The following is a 21,516-nucleotide window of genomic DNA, read 5'->3' as shown; positions in this document are numbered from 1 at the left end:
CATGCCACTTCACAGTATTCACGCTTCTCATTGGCCGAGCGGTATCCGTGATCTAATTTCGATGAAAGCGGGCATCTGATTGGCCGCTGCGTTCGGTCTTGTTCGGTTGTACTCGGAAATGCCCGTCTAATTTTGCAACAAAAGTGATATCTCGGTTGGCGGGCGTCAATCAAACTAAAGTTATTTGCAACAAAAGTTGTGTCAATCTGGAAGTATCCAAGGGCCCCGCCCCCTTTGGAGTTGTTAGCAACGGGGCAATGTATATATGTTAGTAGTTTATTTTGTAGGCAGTGATTTTATATATTCCACAAGATCTCCTTGTGTCAAATGATGTAAACAGTATTTATTTTGTATCTAAGAAACATTATTATATTAAATTAAACAGTTTTAAAGATCATGATCTCTGGTTTATAGGAATTCAGTATTTGTGCTCTTCATATCAAATAAAAGATAAAAGTACTTTAAATTGTTTTACATGCTAATAACCAGGTTTAAAACAACACATTTATCTTGCTCTTATGACGCCGCGCGCGCTTGTGAGCCCCTGAAATTGCTGGGGGGCCCCTAACTTTTTTAAATAGGGGGCCCCCCTGGCCCCTAACTTTGAAAATCTATTTCTCAGTCTGTGTGCAGATGTTTATGTTTATCACTGATTCATTTCTAATAATGGAAATGTGTTTTAATGTCTTTTATATTTGTTGGAGATTTAGAAAAGCTCAACCAGGGACGAGAGTTGAACATTAGCACTGGCTATAAACTTTGTTTAGTCACTGTGTATGACTGAATTGTCCCTGTAAATACATAAACAAATCAATATGGGACCTTTAAATGTGGCATAAACTATTCATTGTGTTCAGAAGCTCCACCCACTTTTCCTCCTGTTGATCCAGATCAAAGAAAGAATGGAGAGTTGACTCAAACTTTCTAAAACGTGACTTATTTGTCGAGATGTAAAAAGAACAAATGGGGATGTAATTAACGATGACTCATTATCAAATGATATAAATAAAAGGGCAAATATATATATATATATATATATATTTTATGTATTTGATATTTGCACTACTTAAAGATCAGACCTTTAATATGAGAGTTGAATCAAATGTAAAGAAATTGCGTCGTGGGCTTCATCTCAGTGAAGCTACTTTCACTTTGGTTTATCTCACTTTATTTTATTCAATCTCATGATTCCATCCATCCTCTTCCGCTTTATCCAGGGCCGGGTCGCGGGGGCAGCAGTCTAACCAGGGACTCCCAGACTTCCTGCTCCCCAGACACTTCTTCCAACTCCTCCGGGGGGATCCCGGGGCGTTCCCAGGCCAGCCGAGAGACATAATCCTTCCAGCGTGTCCTGGGTCTTCCCCAGGGCCTCTTCCCGGTGGGACATGCCTGAAACACCTCCCGAGGGAGGCGCCCAGGAGGCATCCGGAACAGATGCCCGAGCCACCTCAGCTGGCTCCTCTCGACGTGGAGGAGCAGCGGCTCTACTCCGAGCTCCCCCCGTGTTCCCGAGCTCCTCACCTTATCTCTAAGGGAGCGCCCAGCCACACGGCGGAGGAAACTCATTTCGACCGCTTGTATCCGCGATCTTGTCCTTTTCGGTCATTGCCCAAAGCTCATGACCATAGGTGAGGTCAGAACGTAGACCGACCGGTAAATAGAGAGCTTTGCCTTTCGGCTCAGCTCCCTCTTCACCACAACGGTCCGATGCAGCGACTGCATCACTGCAGCCGCTGCATCGATCCGCCTGTCGATCTCTCGCTCCATCCTTCCCTCACTCGTGAACAAGACCCCGAGATACTTGAACTCCTCCACTTGGGGCAAGGACTCCCCACCCACCTGGAGAGGGCAAGCCACCTTTTTCCGGTCGAGAACCATGGCCTTGGATTTGGAGGTGCTGATTCTCATCCCAGCCGCTTCACACTCGGCTGCAAACCGTCCCAGTGCATGTTGCAGGTCCGGGTTTGATGGAGCCATCAGGACAACATCGTCTGCAAACAGCAGAGATGGAATCCTGTGGTCCCCAAACCGGACACCCGACCCGTGAAATTCTGTCCATAAAAACTATAAACAGAACCGGTGACAAAGGGCAGCCCTGGGACATGCACTGGGAACAGGTCTGACTTACTGCCGGCAATGAACACAGCTCCTGCTCCGGTCATACAGGGACCGGACAGCCCTGAGCAAAGGGCCCTGGACCCCGTACTCCCGGAGCACCCCCCAAAGGACACCCCGAGGGACACGGTCGAAAGCCTTCTCCAGATCCACAAAGCACATGTGGACCGGTTGGGCAAACTCCCATGAACCCCCGAGCACCCGATGGAGAGTATAGAGCTGGTCCAGTGTTCCACTCTGCTCCTCCTGAATCCGAGGTTCGACTAATCTCATGATTTATTGTTTTAATTCAACAGTTACTTGGTTATCTCTCAAAGCTGGGGGTGTGACTTTGTTGGGTTACTTTTCAGTGTATTTCATAAAGAACTCTGCTTTTTCTTTTCATCTCTGAAGCACATGAAAGAAAAGGAGTGAAAAACAATCAACTCAACTACAACTTTTCTCTCCTCTTTGACTACATTTTATTTACTTTTACTTTCATTACTAATACGTATTAGTACTTCTTGTAAGTCTGTTAACCATCTATTGTCTACTTTCACCAGAATGGATGTATTCATTGAAATGATCATGAAAAAAACACAAAAGCAAAACTTCCTCCTCAATTTCCGGTAGTTTTCAGAGTCTATTGTTGCCGGAACAACGGTTGAAACACGTATATCTTTCATAAGCAGCAATAAAAGTGTAAAATAATAGTAGAAACACTCTCTCATCCAGTCGAGCCGATAAAAAGAGCTTATTTCATTTGCGTTGTTGTTTTAGGTTTGTAGCGTTAGCCGACTAGCTAACGTCACAAACAAGTTAAAACGTTGTCCTAAACGCTGGATATAAGTGAATGAAACACATTCCTGTACAAATATAATGTCATTCTCCACTTACCTTCGGATGTGTTGAGTTGGAGCAGAGGCTGAGCAGGAACACGACTCGATGCAACAGGATTTTATTGATCACATGAAGCAGGATGCGGGACACACGGAGCAGCGGCAGAAACACATGCACACGCGGCCCTGAGAACAGGCACGGAAGAACGATAGCGCACTTCCGGTTACCCACAATGTCTCTCTCTCTCTCTCTTAAAGAGGCCAGGCCGGTAACAGTTGAATACAAATCAGAGTAAAGCTCGTGTTGGAGGATGTGTTTATCTCTAATCATATTTCATCATGTTTTTATTACATTTCTCTTCTGAAAGGATTTATTTTAACTTAAATCTGTGTATGTGTGTAAATATGTATGTGTGCATTGATCAGAGGTAATATGTGTATATGAATTATGCGGATATATGTGAACGTGTGTATTTTTTTGTCTCATCATTTATTTATCTATTTTTCTGCCCTAATTCTTTAAATCGGTTATTTTGTTTGATGTATTTTTGTTGTTGTGTGTTTCAAAAACAAGAAATAGTGTTTTAAAAAATAAGAAAAGATGACATGGGGACACGTTGGGAAAGTGGCAGATAAATGTAATGGAGTAATTCATGTAATGCTGTGTCTTTCTGGTAGTAACTGGGGGTCAGACAAAACCACTTTGTTCATGATATATTAGAATTGAGTTGAAAGTTGAATCACAATGATATTTTCTTTTGGGATTGTACACAACAGTTTCCCATGTTTACTTTGCTGTTGTGAATCATCTAAAGAGGGAGATGTGATTTCATCTGATCATTACTATGTGCTCCACTAGGAGGCGCCACTGCTTTGTGTTGCAGCTTGTCGCTGCTTGATGACGTCAGAAGGAGTAACCTTTGACCAAAGACGGACGCTGTTGTCTCTGCTACTGACTTCTGTCTAATCCTCTCAATAAAAGACATTTAAGTTTGACTCCAACGGCTCCAGCTCAACACAGCCGAAGGTAAGTGGAGAATGACATTATATTTGTACAGGAATGTGTTTCATTCACTTATATCCAGCGTTTAGGACAACGTTTTAACTTGTTTGTGACGTTAGCTAGTCGGCTAACGCTACAAACCTAAAACAACAACGCAAATGAAAGTCAAACTCTGGGGACGATGGAAGCGTGGAAGGATGTCCAGATGAGTCACACGGGGGAGGGGAAAGAACGAGTCGCGGCGCGTGTTTTACTGAGTTTTTTGGTGAAATAGTTTGACTTGAACCACGTCCAAACCTTCTCCGCTCTCTAGACCGAGGAGCGAGGAGTGACGCAATGGAGGCGCAAATGGAGTCGGACCGTGACGAGAACCAAATCTACTCAACTCAAAAGAAAAGAAGCAAAATAGGAGACATACATTTCATCAGGAGAACAAGGAAAGGTCATAGGTCATAATAAAGTGTAAAACAAAGAGACAGCAGGCAAAAGCACTGGCTTTGGAAAGATTGAAACATTGGTCCTTCAGATGCTTTGAACTGGATGGAGTCACGAGGATGAAGGGCGTCGTCAGCAGAGTTCCACTCTCGTTTAATGAACATGAGTTCCTCAATGTTGATGGTGTTTGTGGAGTACGACGTATGAAGCGTTTTGTGGATGGAACTAAGCAGGACGGCAATCTGCCTGACATTTGGAGGTGAACTCCCGGAATTTTGGATTAGATCTGCTCTGGAATAAGACCTTTTGAACAACCTCCTGAAAGTTGTTTTACTTGTCAAGAATATGGCCATGTTGTGACTGTGTGTAGAGGGAAAAAGAGATGTGCAAACCGGCGGGCGACGGTGTCCGAGTTTATCTCACCGGTTCGATTAACTCTCCGGATGCGGGAGAGGGGGCGGGGCTCTGATCTGGAAATGAGCGAACACAGGATTGTTTGGTTTTGTAGTTTCCACAAATGTTTCCAATCACTGCGTTCACACGTGCTCTTCACACGTGCTCTCACAGGCATCACAACACGGCTCTGTGACGAGTCCTTGTTGGTTCGCTCACGGTGACAAACCACACGTTTTGCTTGCTGGTCTGAACAGCTGTATGTTCTCCGAGTTGATCTGGCGCTGTCCTCACAGCACGTTTGTGAAAGATGTTTGCTCATAAAACGATTATATGATGATATCCCATAAGCAAAGCGGGACATGTGTTTTTGGTTCCAAAAGTCTAAACAAACACCACTGCGCCTTCTCTGGTCTCATGTGTCGGTGAGATGATCTGGCCAGTTGAAGTTGTGGAGCGCTTACGTCCGCATGACACACAGCCAGATCAAGTGGATGGAGAGAGATGTGGTGGGCGTGGCTCAAACTTACAGACCAATTGACAATGGCAATAAACCCTATTCTGATTCTGAAAGTGATTTACACATTGCTAATTCCTTTTAAAAAAGTAATAATTTACAGCTTAAATAATGCATTACTTGGATTCAGCACATTCAACCATGCCCCTTATTTAGGATATAATCTTTGCTCATTTGGGTCGTAACTGTTGGTGTTAAAAGTAGAAAAAGCTTCAGTTGTTTCATCTGGACTCAGTTTAGAAAAAAAATGATGTTTCGACTCTCATCCAAGAGTCATTGTCAATTTACAAATTTAGACCGGGAAAACAGATATGTATTCTATTCCTGAAGTAGAAAAAGTTGTTTGTTTCAACAGAAACTTACACCTTACTTCTTCAAGCTACCTTCTAATTTACTATAAGTCCTTTTTAATGGGCTTATTAGTTGGTGTTAAAAGTATTTCCATGTTTTGTTGGTATTAAGTATGGAACCCTAACAGGAACAAGCGGTAGAAAATGAATGTAATAAAATTAAACAATTCACAATGGTCTGTAGGTTACCTTACAATCCTGCTTAATACAACTTTTGTAAATGGTGTTTATTTTATTTTTACAGAAACTGGGTATTATGTTCCAATGAATACTGAAAATGTAATTGATAGGTTAGTGGCAAGATCATCCTTTCATCATTTCATCCATCATTTGTATTGATCCATATGTATTTAAAACAAGAACAGTGCACTTTTATCTCCAAGTGAAAAGACCAGAACACAATAGCACTTCTCACACTATAAATACAAAAAATCTCCAGCCTATATGTGCATTATACAGAATTCATCATTAGCTAATCCTCCTAAACTGTTAACAGTTCAAACTCCATCTTTAGCAATACCTCGTAAAATACAGTTATACAGTTCATAAGTCATCAGTGACAAATCCTCCTGCAAACACAGTAGTAACATTCAGTATAAAGCATCCATGTAGACAGAAGACACTTCATCTTTAACATCCATAAACGTTATGTTCACACTGTGTTGTTCTGTATGAATAAAATGTGATGCTATGCTTCCTGTCACACAAATCATGAATATGAAAATACAAGATTGCCAAGACATCGTAACAGTCTGAGCCACGCCCACCACATCTCTCTCCATCCACTTGATCTGGCTGTGTGTCATGCGGACGTAAGCGCTCCACAACTTCAACTGGCCAGATCATCTCACCGACACATGAGACCAGAGAAGGCGCAGTGGTGTTTGTTTAGACTTTTGGAACCAAAAACACATGTCCCGCTTTGCTTATGGGATATCATCATATAATCGTTTTATGAGCAAACATCTTTCACAAACGTGCTGTGAGGACAGCGCCAGATCAACTCGGAGAACTTGCAGCTGTTCAGACCAGCAAGCAAAACGCTCGTCAAAGCCTCTCATCGCTCTCCCGGTGCCTCCTCCCGCTCTCCCGCTCTCCCGGTGGCTCCTCCTGCTCTCCCGCTGGCTCCTCCTGCTCTCCCGCTGGCTCCTCCCGCTCTCCCGCTGGCTCCTCCCGCTCTCCCGCTGGCTCCTCCCGCTCTCCCGCCGGCTCCTCCCGCTCTCCAGTTTTCACACACGCGATCTGTGACAGCAGTAGGACCTCGTCAAGTGTGTCATGCAGGCTGAGAAATAGATTTCGTAAGTTAGGGGCCAGTGGGGCCCCCAGCAATTTCAGGTGCCCAAAGCGCGCAGTGTCTTAAGAACAAGATCAATTTGTTGTTTTAAACCTGGTTATTAGCATGTAAAACAATTTAAAGTACTTTTATCTTTTATTTGATATGAAGAGCACAAATACTGAATCATATAAACCAGAGATCATGATCTTTAAAACTGTTTAATTTAATATAATAATGTTTCTTAGATACAAAATAAATACTGTTTACAACATTTGACACAAGGAGATCTTTTTTTATTTATAAAATCACAGCCTACAAAATAAACTACTAACATATATACATTGCCCCGTTGCTAACAACTCCAAAGGGGGCGGGGCCCTTGGGGCCCTTAGATACTTCCACATTGACACAGCTTATGTTGCAAACAACTTTAAAAAGACTGAATTGTGGACTGAGTAGATTGACGCCCGCCAACCGAGCTATCACTTTTGGCACAAAATTAGACCGGGCATTTCCGAGTACAACCGAACACGATCCGAACGCAATCAGATGCCCGCTTTAATCGAAATTTGATCACCGACACCGCTCGGCCAATGAGAAGCGAGAATACTGCGAAGTGGCATGTCTGTCAAAATGAAACTTAAGCGATGAAAATGCCCCAAATATGGCCAAATTACTAGTTAAATCTTGATTTTTTTTTTAAGGAATTTAGATACAGGAACACGGCGGGCCCCCTCCTAATTCAAACCCCGGGCCCCCGTCTATTTCGCAGCCTGGTCACGCCGTTGTTGGCGGATTGATTGACGAGTGATCAGTGCTTTTTTAGGAGCTTTGGTTTTACAATTGAACACAAGTTTTTGTATCGCAAAAGCTGCAATACAACAACACTTTTCTCACATTTGGGGAAATTGTGTCACATTTTGCGATGCAATACCGCTTATTCAGAGCCCTGAAATGGTTAAAAATAAGCAGAAGGCGCCATGAAGAAATTATGATTGGGTCAGGGCACAGAAAAGGGAGTGCCGCCGGGCCCAACGGAAATGGTGCAAGACAAAGCTCCAGGTTCAAAAAGAGATTTACAGAGAGAAGTGGAACATGTACAACCTCATTTTCTGTAGAACTAGGGAACAATGTTTTTTGAATTTCTGAAATAATTGGAAGCTGCAGTAACAACTGGCGTGTCCTGTTTGCCACAGTAACAGATGAACAAACCCTCCATCATTGATGTTCAACATCTTTTTGCCTAAATGTTGAATGTAAACATGTTTAAATGACAGAGCTCTGGGTCAGACTGGTTTGATATTGTCGGTCCTCACCCAAAGCCAGAGCCTGTTACACTGTCCACATTCTTATAGAAACAGTAAAGTCCTGTTCATTTCATAACTCATTGAAGCTTGTGAAAATGACTTATTTTCTCCATAACAACACCACTCTCAACAGTGATAAGGAACTGACAAAAGTATAAGTTCTTTATTTAACACAATTTTTTACTTTTTCTGTGTTCATGGCAGATCTAAAAGTCCATCAGAAAAATGGGGTTCACCTGTGACCAGTGTGGAAAGACATGGAGGTCTGCTTCTGCTCTCAAGACTCACTACAGAACTCACACAGGAGAAAAGCCATATGAGTGTGACCAGTGTGAGAAACGTTTTTCTACAGCAGGTGATCTAAAGAAACACACCAGAATCCACACTGGAGAAAAACCTTACAGCTGTGATGTTTGTGAGAAGGTATTTTCCCAGTTAGGCGGCTTAGTATGCCACATGAGAGTCCACACTGGAGAGAAACCTTTTCAGTGTGACCAGTGTGAAAAGGCTTTTAAAACATCAAATGAGCTCTCGCTTCACTACCGAACTCACACAGGAGAAAAACCATGCAAGTGTGACCAGTGTGGAAGCAGTTTTTCTCATGCAAGTAATCTCAAAAAACACATGAGAATCCACACTGGAGAGAAACCTTTTAAGTGTGACAAGTGTGGAAACAGCTTTTCTACAGCAAGTGCTCTCAAGACCCACACCAGAATCCACACTGGAGAAAAACCTTACAGCTGTGATGTTTGTGAGAAGGCATTTTCAGTATCAAGCAGCTTAATATCACACATGAGAATCCACACTGGAGAGAAACCTTACAGCTGTGATGTTTGTGAGAAGGCATTTTCAGTATCAAGCACCTTAATAACACACATGAGAATCCACACGGGAGAGAAACCTTTTAAGTGTGACCAGTGTGAAAATACTTTTAGGACATCAGATGAGCTCTCGCTTCACTACCAAACCTACACAGGAGAAAAACCATACAACTGTAACCAGTGTGGAACTAGTTTCTCTACAGCAAGTGCTCTCAAGACCCACACCAGAATCCACACCGGAGAAAGACCATTCAGCTGTGATGTTTGTGAGAAGGCATTTTCAGTATCTAGTAGCTTAATAACACACATGAGAATCCACACTGGAGAGAAACCTTACAGCTGTCATATTTGTGATAAAGCTTTTTCAGTATCAAGCAGCTTAATAACACACATGAGAATCCACACTGGAGAGAAACCTTTTAAGTGTGACCAGTGTGAAAAGGCTTTTAAAACATCAAAAGAGCTCTTGCTTCACTACAGAACTCACACAGGAGAAAAACCATATGAGTGTGACCAGTGTGGGAACAGTTTTTCTAAAGCAGATGCTCTCAAGACCCACACCAGAATCCACACTGGAGAAAAACCTTACAGCTGTGATATTTGTGAGAAGGCATTTTCAAGATCAAGCAGCTTAATAAAACACACAAGAGTCCACACTGGAGAGAAACCTTACAGCTGTGATTTTTGTGGGAAAGCATTTTCAAACTCAAGTAGCGTAATAAAACATGTGAGAATCCACACTGGAGAGAAACCTTTTAAGTGTGACCAGTGTGAAAAGGCTTTTAGATCATCAACTAACCTATCCAATCATAGTCGAACCCACACAGGAGAAAAACCACATGAGTGTGACCAGTGTGGAAACGTTTTTTCTCAAGCAAGTCATCTCAAGAACCACTCCAGAATCCACACTGGAGAGAAACCTTACAGCTGTGATGTTTGTGAGAAGGCATTTTCCCAGTCAAGCAACTTAATAAAACACATGAGAATCCACACTGTTGAAAAGCCTTAGTTTTATCAGATACTTGTGTTTTAATATCAAACTCCTGCTAATGTTCATGTTTTACGATAAATGAGCTCGTCATCTGGACACTGTTTTTTAGAGACACAGGACCTTTCAACTCATCCAAGAGTCATTTTAAATCTGCCAATCTAGTTTGAGAACGCAGATATTTATTCTACTCTGAGTAGGCCCCCGCCCACCAGGTGGACCGCCTCCCCCTTTGAAGGGGGACCGACCCACCCCTGTGGAGAAGTGGAATCGTCCACTGTAACAAATCCTCTTGTTCTGCTGGATGGAAACTTTCTCAGGATGAAGTCCTTAATGACTGTATTTCACATTTTAACTGACTTAACGTTTACTGTGTGATCTAAACTTGTCACTAAATCATGCTTTAGTTTAGTTTGACTTAAGAACTGTGTTTTAAATGTGTTTGTCGTATTTAATGTACTTCCTCATGACCTGCTCATGATGTGTGTTCATTGACATTGTTGCAGTTTGTTGTTATGGTTACATGTCATTTTGCTGGTTTAACTTATATTTGTCCAAATTAAGAATATGTTTGACTGAGAGTACGCCCACTCTAGGCCACACCCCATTCACCCCAAACTAATCCAAAATAGTTCCAATTCATGATTAGGATAGAGTTTGGCAATTGATTTTTTTCTGAATATTCAATGTACATTTTTAATAAAAACTACTTTGACAAAAAAAAAAAAAAAAATCTTCAATAACTTTGAGGCTTTGTCAATCATTCACTCACCAATGCAAGTTCCTAGTCTGTGATTTTTGTTCACTGACAAAGGCAATTTGTCTGATTCTGTTTTCACACATGTAAATGGATTTTCAAGTTTGACTGTGCGTCCACGTCATCAGGAGATAAGTTAGTCACATCTTCTTTGATATTAAAATGAAGTTCATGTACAAGCTCCTCCAAATTCACAACAAGATGTGACAACTGCAATAAGAGATGCACATTTCTTGAATACTTTATAAACTAAGAGCTTTAATGTATTCACTTTCACATGTTCATTTCTGTATGACTTTAGTGGTAGGCATATATATACTTGGGCCCCTGACAAACATCACCCCTGTGGACAGCTGCTGATTTATTCAGTCTACTTTATTTATTCAATGTTGTCCACATGTGATAAAAGGAGCTCTCAAGCTGCTAGATATGTTGTACCTCAAAAGAAAACTGTCACCCACTTATTTCCAGTCAAATCAATCATTCTGGAAAGAAGTCAGTTTGTTCTCCAAACCCACAAATAAACACATATCCTAAAACTAATCTACATATTAATACATCTATATATTTCAGTGACATTTAAAAAATATTGTCAAAAGCAACAAATTCTCAAACTAGTGTCAATCAGACCATCCTCCAACACCAGCTTTACTCTGATTTGTATTTAACAAAGAAAATCAAGGTATAATTTAAAATGTGTTTTTCCTCTTTGCAGAGATTGTTTCTATGTGTTTTCTTTTCTCACCGGATGTGACGGAGTTTAGTCGAGCTAAATGGGATGAATTTGCAGAAGCTTGTTGCAAAGACCTAGATAAGGTTAATGAAGGTGCAGTAGATGAGTGGAACAACAGTTTGTGTGAAATGATTGCGTGTAATGTTCAGTTATATATTCCAGAGAGGAAAGGCCCAAAAGAAAAGGTGTGTGTGCCATGGTGGAACAAGGAGTGTAGTGAGGCAATTAGGAAGAGGAATAACAGAACAAATTTAAACTTTTAGAAGCTAAACATGCAGAAAGTAGAAACCCTCAAATACTACAGGAAATAAAAGAGAAAAGAGGCGAGATTAATGAACTGGCCTCACAAGAAATATTTTTTTTAAATTAGAATTTAGAAACAAAGAAGATGAAAGTGGATCAAAATTACTATCTTGGAAGCTTAAAAAACAACAGGCAGAGAGAACAATTTAAAAATTTGAGACATGAAGAACAATATAATTCAGACCAAACAAGACCAACTACAATCCACATTTGAATCCTACTACAAAAAACTTTTACTCAAACACTACAAAACAATGAAGAAAAAATACAATCTTTCCTGGATACTCTTAATGTGCCCATCATGACTGAGGAACAAAATAAAGAATTAGGGGCCAAAATAACTGACGCAATTAAAAGACTAAAAAACAATAAATCTCCAGGAAGTGACGGTTTCACTTCAGAGTGGTACAAAGCTCTAGGAAAAACACTCACTGCTTTTATCAACGTTTAACTGGGCCCTTAAAAAAGCTCAGATCCCCCAAGCTGGAAGGAAGCCATCATGTCCTTGGACTGGATGCTTGACTGGACAATTCTAAATGTGGACTATCGTATATATATACCTCAATCATCTCCAAAAGAATGGAACAAATACTCCCAAATCTAATTCATAATGACCAGACAGGATTTATTAACAAGCGACAAACACAAGATAATATTCGAAGATCTCTACACTTAATGAACTATAAACAAGATCAACAAACCAAGGCTGTCATCGTGAGTTTAGATGCTGAGAAAGCGACTGACTCTGTAAACTGGATTTACTTATTTAAAGTTTTGCGCAAATTTCAAATAGATGATCAAAACATAAAAATCATTAAGGCTCTTTACGATTGTCCAACATCAAGAATAAAAATGAATGGATACTTGACGGACCCACTGACCCTGGAAAGAGGGGTGAAGCAGGGCTGTGCTTGGTCCCCCCTCCTGTTTGCTTTGTATTTAGAATCATTGGCACAATATATTTCACCCTGGAGAGACGCAGAGACCACGAGAAAGGACTGTTTAGCAAGCTTTATTGCTCAGACCCCGGCGGAAGACGTTGCGATCATGGGCACTCCATGATCTATTTGTATTAGATGTCTCCCCCCGGAGCCTGGAGACTGGTGGTAGTAGATGTGAAGAGAAGGTAGAGGATGAGGGGAATGCAGAGGAGGAGCTGGGGAGGCGGTGGGTCGCAGTACGGTTTGAGCGGCCGAGCCATCTGCCTGAGGGCTTAAATGTGACCGCCTGGGCGCTGATTGGAGCGGGGAGGAGTCACTTGAGAGCGTTGATTGGGGATGAGGAGCAGGTGCGAGGGCCATGGTGCAGACGCCCCCTGACCTTTCACCCTCCTTCTTTGGCCAGGAAAAACTGCATAACCTCTTTGGGATAAGCGCAGAAACCTGGGAGAGTCCATGGTGAAGTGAGGGATCTGACTCTCACAGACGGACAGGCGGGCGCCCGCTTGAGTGCGATGATGGCGCTGGGGAGAGGGGTCCTTCCATGGTGGCCTTGACGTAGATGGATGGAGTTAGGTCTTCCAGGCTGAATTTACGCAGGCTTCATTAGAGAGTCAGAAACAATTTACGGGATGGAACATAAATACTATTTTTGAACAAACCAGAGCTTTCTAAACCTGCAGTGATGCATCTTTTTGATGATATTGGCTCAATGTCTGAATACAAACTGAACATACAAAAAAACTAAATTTGATCTTACTGGCAACCCCCATTGACATTTCAAATGACTGACCCAAATAAGATAAGATAATCCTTTAATGTCCACACAAGGGGAAATTTCATTGTTACAACGCAGTAGATACAGAGGAAAGGACAGATTATAGGAAGTTTCAAAAACTCCTCTCATATATTAATAGGGAATGGAGGAGGGGAAATAAAATAGATAAATAAAAATAAAAAGATAAAGATAAAAATAAGATAATAAAATAATGAAAATAGAATAAAGTAAAATAAAAACAGCTAGCACAAGACTAGGTAATACTATTAGTAAGTAAGTAAAACTGAATAAAAAACAAAATAGAACACTCTTATTTATAGGTATTGCACATGGTTAATTCAGTATTGCACATGAATATGATGGTATTGCACATGGTTAAATCATCAAATGGCAAACAGAATCCCTCAAATATGTAGGTGTAACCCTCAATAAAGACTCATCAAAACCTTTCAGAAAAACTTTACTCCCCTCTTCTCTTCTATAAAAAAGACCTTGACAAATGGAACCTTATACCATATTTGAGTCTAAGCCAAAGGATTGAATCAATCAAAATGAATGTCTTACCCAGATTTCTCTACTTATTCCAGACTCTGCCAATTCCTATTCCCAACTGGCTATTTGATGAATGGAATAAAGCAATTTTCAGATTTATATGGCATGGTAAAAGACCCCGTATCCGATTTAAGACTCTACAACTACCAAAAGAAAAAGGTGTTTGGGGCCTACCCTGTCTGAAAAAAAACTTTATCTCAGTCCAGACCAGAGCACTGCTGGTGTGACCCAGAATACGAGGCACAATGGAAACATATTGAATGCAATGCTGTGCCAGAGGTTCCTGTGCAGGCCTTATTGGCAGACGACAAACGGCTGAATGACCCATGGGTAAAATCTGCACTTACGACATGGAAGTAGCTAATCAAAACATATAAAATGAACAAAGACATTAAAATACTAAGCTGGTTGGCTTATGATCAAAGCTTTAAGCCAAACGCACCGACTTAAGATTCAAGATTTGGATAACAAAAGGCATAAAAGTTTTTGACCAGATTGTAAAAAACAATCAGATGGAAAACATCCTTTGGCCTGGAAAAACAGAACTTCTATAGCTACTTACAAATAAGGAGCTATTATAAAACCAAGCAGCAACAATTACAATACTCTTACTGAAATCTTTATCAAAGCATATAAAAGGGGACTCTCAAGGGGAATCGTATCTGAAGTATATGGATGTATCAATGACATGGACAGCCAATCCACTAAATATATTACAAGTAAATGGGAAAAGGAAGGTCATTTTGTTTTGACGGATGAGGAGTGGGAAGAAATATGTACATCATAGTGGAGGAGCACAAAGTCCATGTTTGGAGGGAATTTTGTTGGAAAAATGTGACCCGTTTTTTTCATAACACCAGGTCAGAGTGTACGTTATTCACAGGGAGGGGCCGGATGCTGGAGAGACTGGTTGCCGGGAGACAGATCATTACCATGTGTTTTGGGACTGTCCTGTTGGGACAAATTAACAAAGCGATGCAGACTATTTTTGACAGCCCTATCCCACTCAAATGTGGAACAATGTATTTAGGTCTCAAAACTCCTGCCATGAACATAATGGATGGATATCTATGGAACATGCTTTTGGCCGCCGGGAAGAAGGCGATAACAAAAAGTGGATGACCCAAGCGGCCCCGACGGTTAAGGACTGGACGGACATCATAACTGACATACGCAACATGGAAAAAATAACCGCCAGACTCAACCTGGAAATGGACAAATTCAACGTGTGTGTGTGTGTGTGTGTGTGTGTGTAATGTGTGTAATGTGTGTAATGTGTGTAATGTGTGTAATGTGTGTAATGTGTGTAATGTGTATGTGTGTGTGTGTGTAATGTGTGTGTGTAATGTGTGTGGTGTGTGTAATGTGTGTAATGTGTGTGGTGTGTGTAATGTGTGTAATGTGTGTGGTGTGTGTAATGTGTGTAATGTGTGTGTGTGTGTAATGTGTGTGTGTAATGTGTGTGGTGTGTGTAATGTGTGTGTAATGTGTGTGTAATGTGTGTTGTGTGTGTTGTGTGTGTTGTGTGTGTTGTGTGTGTAATGTGTGTAATGTGTGTAATGTGTGTAATGTGTGTAATGTGTGTGTGTAATGTGTGTGTGTAATGTGTGTAATGTGTGTGTGTAATGTGTGTGGTGTGTGTAATGTGTGTAATGTGTGTAATTTGTGTAATGTGTGTAATGTGTGTGTGTAATGTGTGTGTGTAATGTGTGTGTGTAATGTGTGTAATGTGTGTGTGTAATGTGTGTAATGTGTGTGTGTAATGTGTGTAATGTGTGTAATGTGTGTAATGTGTGTGTAATGTGTGTAATGTGTGTGTGTAATGTGTGTAATGTGTGTAATGTGTGTAATGTGTGTAATGTGTGTAATGTGTGTAATGTGTGTGGTGTGTGTAATGTGTGTGGTGTGTGTAATGTGTGTGGTGTGTGTAATGTGTGTGGTGTGTGTAATGTGTGTGGTGTGTGTAATGTGTGTAATGTGTGTGGTGTGTGTAATGTGTGTGGTGTGTGTAATGTGTGTGATGTGTGTAATGTGTGTGGTGTGTGTAATGTGTGTGGTGTGTGTAATGTGTGTGGTGTGTGTAATGTGTGTGGTGTGTGTAATGTGTGTAATGTGTGTGGTGTGTGTAATGTGTGTAATGTGTGTAATGTGTGCATATGGAGATATGTATGTATTCATGTGTGTAAATATGTATGTGTGCATTGATCAGAGGCAATATGTGTATATGAATTATGCGGATATATGTGAACGTGTGTATATATTTTTTTTTTTCTCTCATTATTTATTTATTTTTCTGACCTAATTCTTTAAATCTTTTTTTTTTAATTTGATGTATTTTTTGTTGTTGTGTGTTTCAAAAACAAGAAATAGTTTTAAAAAAATAAAAGATGACATGGGGACATGTTGGGAAAGTGGCAGATAAATGTAATGGAGTAATTCATGTAATGCTGTGTCTTTCTGGTAGTAACTGGGGGTCAGACAAAACCACTTTGTTCATGATATATTAGAATTGAGTTGAAAGTTGAATCACAATGATATTTTCTTTTGGGATTGTACACAACAGTTTCCCATGTTTACTTTGCTGTTGTGAATCATCTAAAGAGGAAGATGTGAGATTTCATCTGATCATTACTATGTGCTCCACTAAGAGGCGCCACTGCTTTGTGTTGCAGCTTGTCGCTGCTTGATGACGTCAGAAGGAGTAACCTTTGACCTAAGATGGACGCTGTTGTCTCTGCTACTGACTTCTGTCTAATCCTCTCAATTAAAGACATTTAAGTTCGGCTCCAGCTCAACACAGCCGAAGGTAAGTGGAGAATGACATTATATTTGTACAGGAATGTGTTTCATTCACTTATATCCAGCGTTTAGGACAACGTTTTAACTTGTTTGTGACGTTAGCTAGTCGGCTAACGCTACAAACCTAAAACAACAACGCAAATGAAAGTCAAACTCTGGGGACGATGGAAGCGTGGAAGGATGTCCAGATGAGTCACACGGGGGAGGGGAAAGAACGAGTCGCGGCGCGTGTTTTACTGAGTTGTTTGGTGAAATAGTTTGACTTGAACCACGTCCAAACCTTCTCCGCTCTCTAGACCGAGGAGCGAGGAGTGACGCAATGGAGGCGCAAATGGAGTCGGACCGTGACGAGAACCAAATCTACTCAACTCAAAAGAAAAGAAGCAAAATAGGAGACATACATTTCATCAGGAGAACAAGGAAAGGTCATAGGTCATAATAAAGTGTAAAACAAAGAGACAGCAGGCAAAAGCACTGGCTTTGGAAAGATTGAAACATTGGTCCGTCAGATGCTTTGAACTGGATGGAGTCACGAGGATGAAGGGCGTCGTCAGCAGAGTTCCACTCTCGTTTAATGAACATGAGTTCCTCAATGTTGATGGTGTTTGTGGAGTACGACGTATGAAGCGTTTTGTGGATGGAACTAAGCAGGACGGCAATCTGCCTGACATTTGGAGGTGAACTCCCGGAAAAGATTCTTTTGGATTAGATCTGCTCTGGAATAAGACCTTTTGAACAACCTCCTGTAAGATGTTTTACTTGTCAAGAATATGGCCATGTTGTGACGGTGTGTAGAGGGAAAAAGAGATGTGCAAACTGTGGAAAGTATGAATGTGATTTTGAAGAGTGTAGAATATTCCGTGAGGTAGAACCAACGTGCTGCCATTGTAAAGGGAATCACAGAGTCGGATCATCTGTTCGTCCAAGAAGAAAACTGAAAGATCAGATTGATAATCTGAGGAAAGAAAAGAAAATCTTGTATTCTGAAGCTTAGAAGAAGAATGTCAAGATAACGTGTGAGGAGGCGTGGCGTAAGGAGGCGTGAAATATAGTGTGCCGCAAGGGGGCGTGCCGCCCGCCTGAGGAGACGAGAGACGCCCGCCTGAGGAGACGAGAGACGCCCGCCTGAGGAGACGAGAGACGCCCGCCTGAGGAGACGAGAGACGCCCGCCTGAGGAGACGAGAGACGCCCGCCTGAGGAGACGAGAGACGCCAGCCTGAGGAGACGAGACGCCCGCCTGAGGAGACGAGACGCCCGCCTGAGGAGACGAGACGCCCGCCTGAGGAGACGAGACGCCCGCCTGAGGAGACGAGACGCCCGCCTGAGGAGACGAGACGCCCGCCTGAGGAGACGAGACGCCCGCCTGAGGAGACGAGACGCCCGCCTGAGGAGACGAGACGCCCGCCTGAGGAGACGAGACGCCCGCCTGAGGAGACGAGACGCCCGCCTGAGGAGACGAGACGCCCGCCTGAGGAGACGAGACGCCCGGACGCGTGGCCTGAGGAGACTGAACGGGGAAAGAAGAAAAGGAGGACTTTATCAAACTGGAGAAAGTGTCTCTTGGCGTTTCATACAATGATCCTTATTTGCTCAGTTGGTCTAAAAAAGAAGTGGGACAGAATGGACATGGTCCTTGAAGCTGCTAAAAGAGTCCTAAAAGTGAAGACACTGGGGAAGATCTAAACAACACGCTTAAGGAGAACTTTAGTGTCCAGAACTGATCAGAGACTTTAAAGAACTACAGACATGGTTTTGTTTTTAAGTTCTTTATTTAACACTATTATTACTTTACGTCTTCTTTTTCTGTGTTCATGGCAGATCTAAAAGTCCATCAGAAGAATGGGGTTCACCTGTGACCAGTGTGGAAAGACATGGAGGTCTGCTTCTGCACTCAAGACACACTACAGAACTCACACAGGAGAAAAACCATACGAGTGTGACCAGTGTGGACACATTTTTTCTCAAGCAGGTGCTCTCAAGACCCACACCAGAATCCACACTGGAGAGAAACCTTACAGTTGTAATGTTTGTGAGGAGGCATTTTCCCAGTCTAGCAACTTGATATCACACATGAGAATCCACACAGGAGAAAAACCATACGAGTGTGACCAGTGTGGAAACAGTTTTTCTACAGCAAGTGCTCTCAAGACCCATACCAGAATCCACACTGGAGAGAAACCTTACAGCTGTGATGTTTGTGAGGAGGCATTTTCCCAGTCAAGCAACTTAATATCACACATGAGAATCCACACTGGGGAGAAACCATACAGCTGTGATGTTTGTGAGAAGGCATTTTCAAACTCAAGCACCTTAACATCACACATGAGAGTCCACACTGGAGAGAAACCTTTTAAGTGTGACCAGTGTGAAATGTTTTTTAAAACAATAAAAGATCTCTCGCTTCACTACCGAACCCACACAGGTGAAAAACCATATGAATGTGACCAGTGTGGGAAACGTTTTTCTCGAGTAAGTCATCTCAAGACCCACACCAGAATCCACTCTGGAGAGAAACCTTACAGCTGTGATGTTTGTGAGAAGGCATTTTCCCAGTTAGCCCACTTGATATCACACATGAGAGTTCACACTGGAGAGAAACCTTACAGCTGTGATTTTTGTGAAAAGACATTTTCAGTATCAAGCAGCTTAATAAGACACATGAGAGTTCACACTGTTGAAAAGCCTTAGTTTTATCAGATACTTGTGTTTTAATATCAAACTCCTGCTAATGTTCATGTTTTACGATAAATGAGCTCGTCATCTTGACACCGTTTTTTAGAAAAACAGGACGTTTCGACTCATCCAAGAGTCATTCTCAATCTGAGGATCTAGTTTGAGATTGCAGATATATAATACAGAGGGATTCTCTTTCTGTACAAAATGGCCTCTGTAGGACATATGTGTCCAAAGAGACCTTTAAAAGACATGACCTTTTCATCATTCAAGACACTGTTGCAGAAAGCAAAGCAAAATGTTGGATGGGTGGAAGAATCTTCCCCATCCCCCATGGACCAACAACACTGTCCTCACCACACCCCCCTCCCCCCCTTTGGGTCAACACCTCTGAAGAACACAGAGGACACCAAATGGGTCGAAGGACCTGACCCCTGTGGAGAAGTGGAATCGTCCACTGTAACAAATCCTCTTGTTCTGCTGGATGGAAACTTTCTCAGGAGGAAGTCCTTAATGACTGTATTTCACATTTAAACTGACTTAACGTTTACTGTGTGATCTAAACTTGTAACTAAATCATGCTTTAGTTAAGAATTGTGTTTGAAATGTTTTTGTCATATTTAATGTACTTCCTCATGACCTGCTCATCATGTGTTCATTGACATTGTTGCAGTTTGTTGCTATGGTTACATGTCATTTTGCTGGTTTAATTAATATTTGTCCAAATTAAGAATATGTTTGACTGAGAGTACGCCCACTCTAGGCCACACCCCATTCACCCCAAACTAATCCAAAATAATTCCAACTAATGATTAAAATTGAGTTTGGCAATTGAATTTTTCTGAATATTCATTGTACATTTTTAATAAAAATTTCAATAACTTTGAGGCTTTGTCAATCATTCACTCACCAATGCAAGTTCCTAGTCTGTGATTTTTGTTCACTGACAAAGGCAATAAAAGGTTTTCTGATTCTGTTTTCACACATGGATTTTCAAGTTTGACTGTGCGTCAGGAGTTAAATTAGTCACATCTTTGATATTAAAATGAAGTTCATGTACAAGCTCCTCTTAATTCCCAACAAGATGTGACAACTGCTATAAGAGATGCACATTTCTTGAATACTTTATAAACTTAGAGCTTTAATGTATTCACTTTCACATATTCATTTCTGTATGACTTTAGTGGTAGTGAATATTGAGCAAATCATTGTCATACATTTATAAATATATTTCTGTGTCATATTTATCATATGGATCACGATGCGCAAAACAGAAGAAGAGTTTGATGTCCACTGTCAACATCATGTTGCTAAGTACCTGAAGGAAAAGAAATGACGGATTGAGGATATTGAAAAAATGGAAGAGGAAGGGATCAAACTACAACTTAAAAAGCTCCAAGAAGATGTGAATGATAAAAAGGAAAATGAGTCGGCCAAGGTAATGACTGTGGCAACAGAAGAGAATCCAGTGTCAGATTTTATCCAACAGCTTGCTATGGTGATTAAAATGGTCATGGGACAGGTACAACTCACTATGACACAATCACAGACAGTCCCATCCGCCACAGGACCAAAGAACAACACACCTGCTTCAGTAATCATCTACAATCAAGGACGTGGACGTAACACATTCTCTCGTGGAAGAGGACGTGGGGCAGGAGCTGGAAGAGGACAAAACGGGTTCAGCGTGACTCCTGATCAGTGCTTAAACTGTTTTGGAACTGGGCATTGGGTTCGAAACGGCCCCCAAGGGCAAACACAAAGAGGTCAACGCCAAATGGCCCCAAACCAACCTGGCCACTTTCAAAGACCACAAATGATGAATATGAGTCAACCCATGTCAAGCCAGAATCATCTACCACCACCCTTGCCCCTTGTGGTCTCCCTGGTTATACCACATCTTTGGGCCCTGGGCTGACACTATTTCTGTTCTTCACCAATATTATTGTTATTGCCCAT

The 21,516-nt window shown here is 41.6% G+C and overlaps 2 protein-coding genes across 5 annotated transcripts in view; one reads left to right on the top strand and one right to left on the bottom strand.

Moving 5' to 3' along the window:
• Positions 1-21,516, bottom strand: part of LOC140366988 (uncharacterized) — a 51,604-nt gene that overhangs the window by 21,807 nt on the left and 8,281 nt on the right. Inside the window, exon 1 of one of the 2 annotated variants that reach the window (XM_072453264.1) lies at positions 2,992-3,120. The exons of the other annotated variant lie outside the window; for it this stretch is intronic. The gene's annotated coding sequence lies outside the window, so the exon portion shown is untranslated. Of the gene's footprint in view, positions 1-2,991; positions 3,121-21,516 lie in introns of those variants that run through there. 2 annotated transcript variants of the gene reach the window in all.
• On the top strand, positions 3,866-20,355 carry LOC140366990 (uncharacterized). Of its 3 annotated transcripts, XM_072453266.1 has the most exons (3): positions 3,866-3,960; positions 8,419-9,997; positions 18,854-20,355. In XM_072453266.1, the coding sequence occupies exons 2-3, from the start codon at positions 8,440-8,442 to the stop codon at positions 19,570-19,572; spliced, it is 2,277 nt and encodes a 758-aa protein (XP_072309367.1). In that variant the 5' UTR covers positions 3,866-3,960; positions 8,419-8,439; the 3' UTR covers positions 19,573-20,355. The 3 variants fall into 3 exon arrangements, with proteins under 3 accessions (XP_072309367.1, XP_072309368.1, XP_072309366.1); XM_072453267.1 differs by lacking the exon at positions 3,866-3,960 and having other exon boundaries at positions 8,425-9,897; positions 18,922-20,355; XM_072453265.1 differs by lacking the exons at positions 3,866-3,960; positions 8,419-9,997 and adding an exon at positions 16,805-16,890 and having other exon boundaries at positions 18,703-20,355.

This window comes from Eucyclogobius newberryi, unplaced genomic scaffold (assembly GCF_026437365.1).
Source record: "Eucyclogobius newberryi isolate DKJ021-1_F unplaced genomic scaffold, fEucNew1.0.hap1 SCAF_2, whole genome shotgun sequence".
Classification (NCBI taxonomy): domain Eukaryota; kingdom Metazoa; phylum Chordata; class Actinopteri; order Gobiiformes; family Gobiidae; genus Eucyclogobius; species Eucyclogobius newberryi.
Note: the sequence above shows the minus strand (reverse complement) of the source record. Positions and strands in the feature narration are given on the sequence as shown.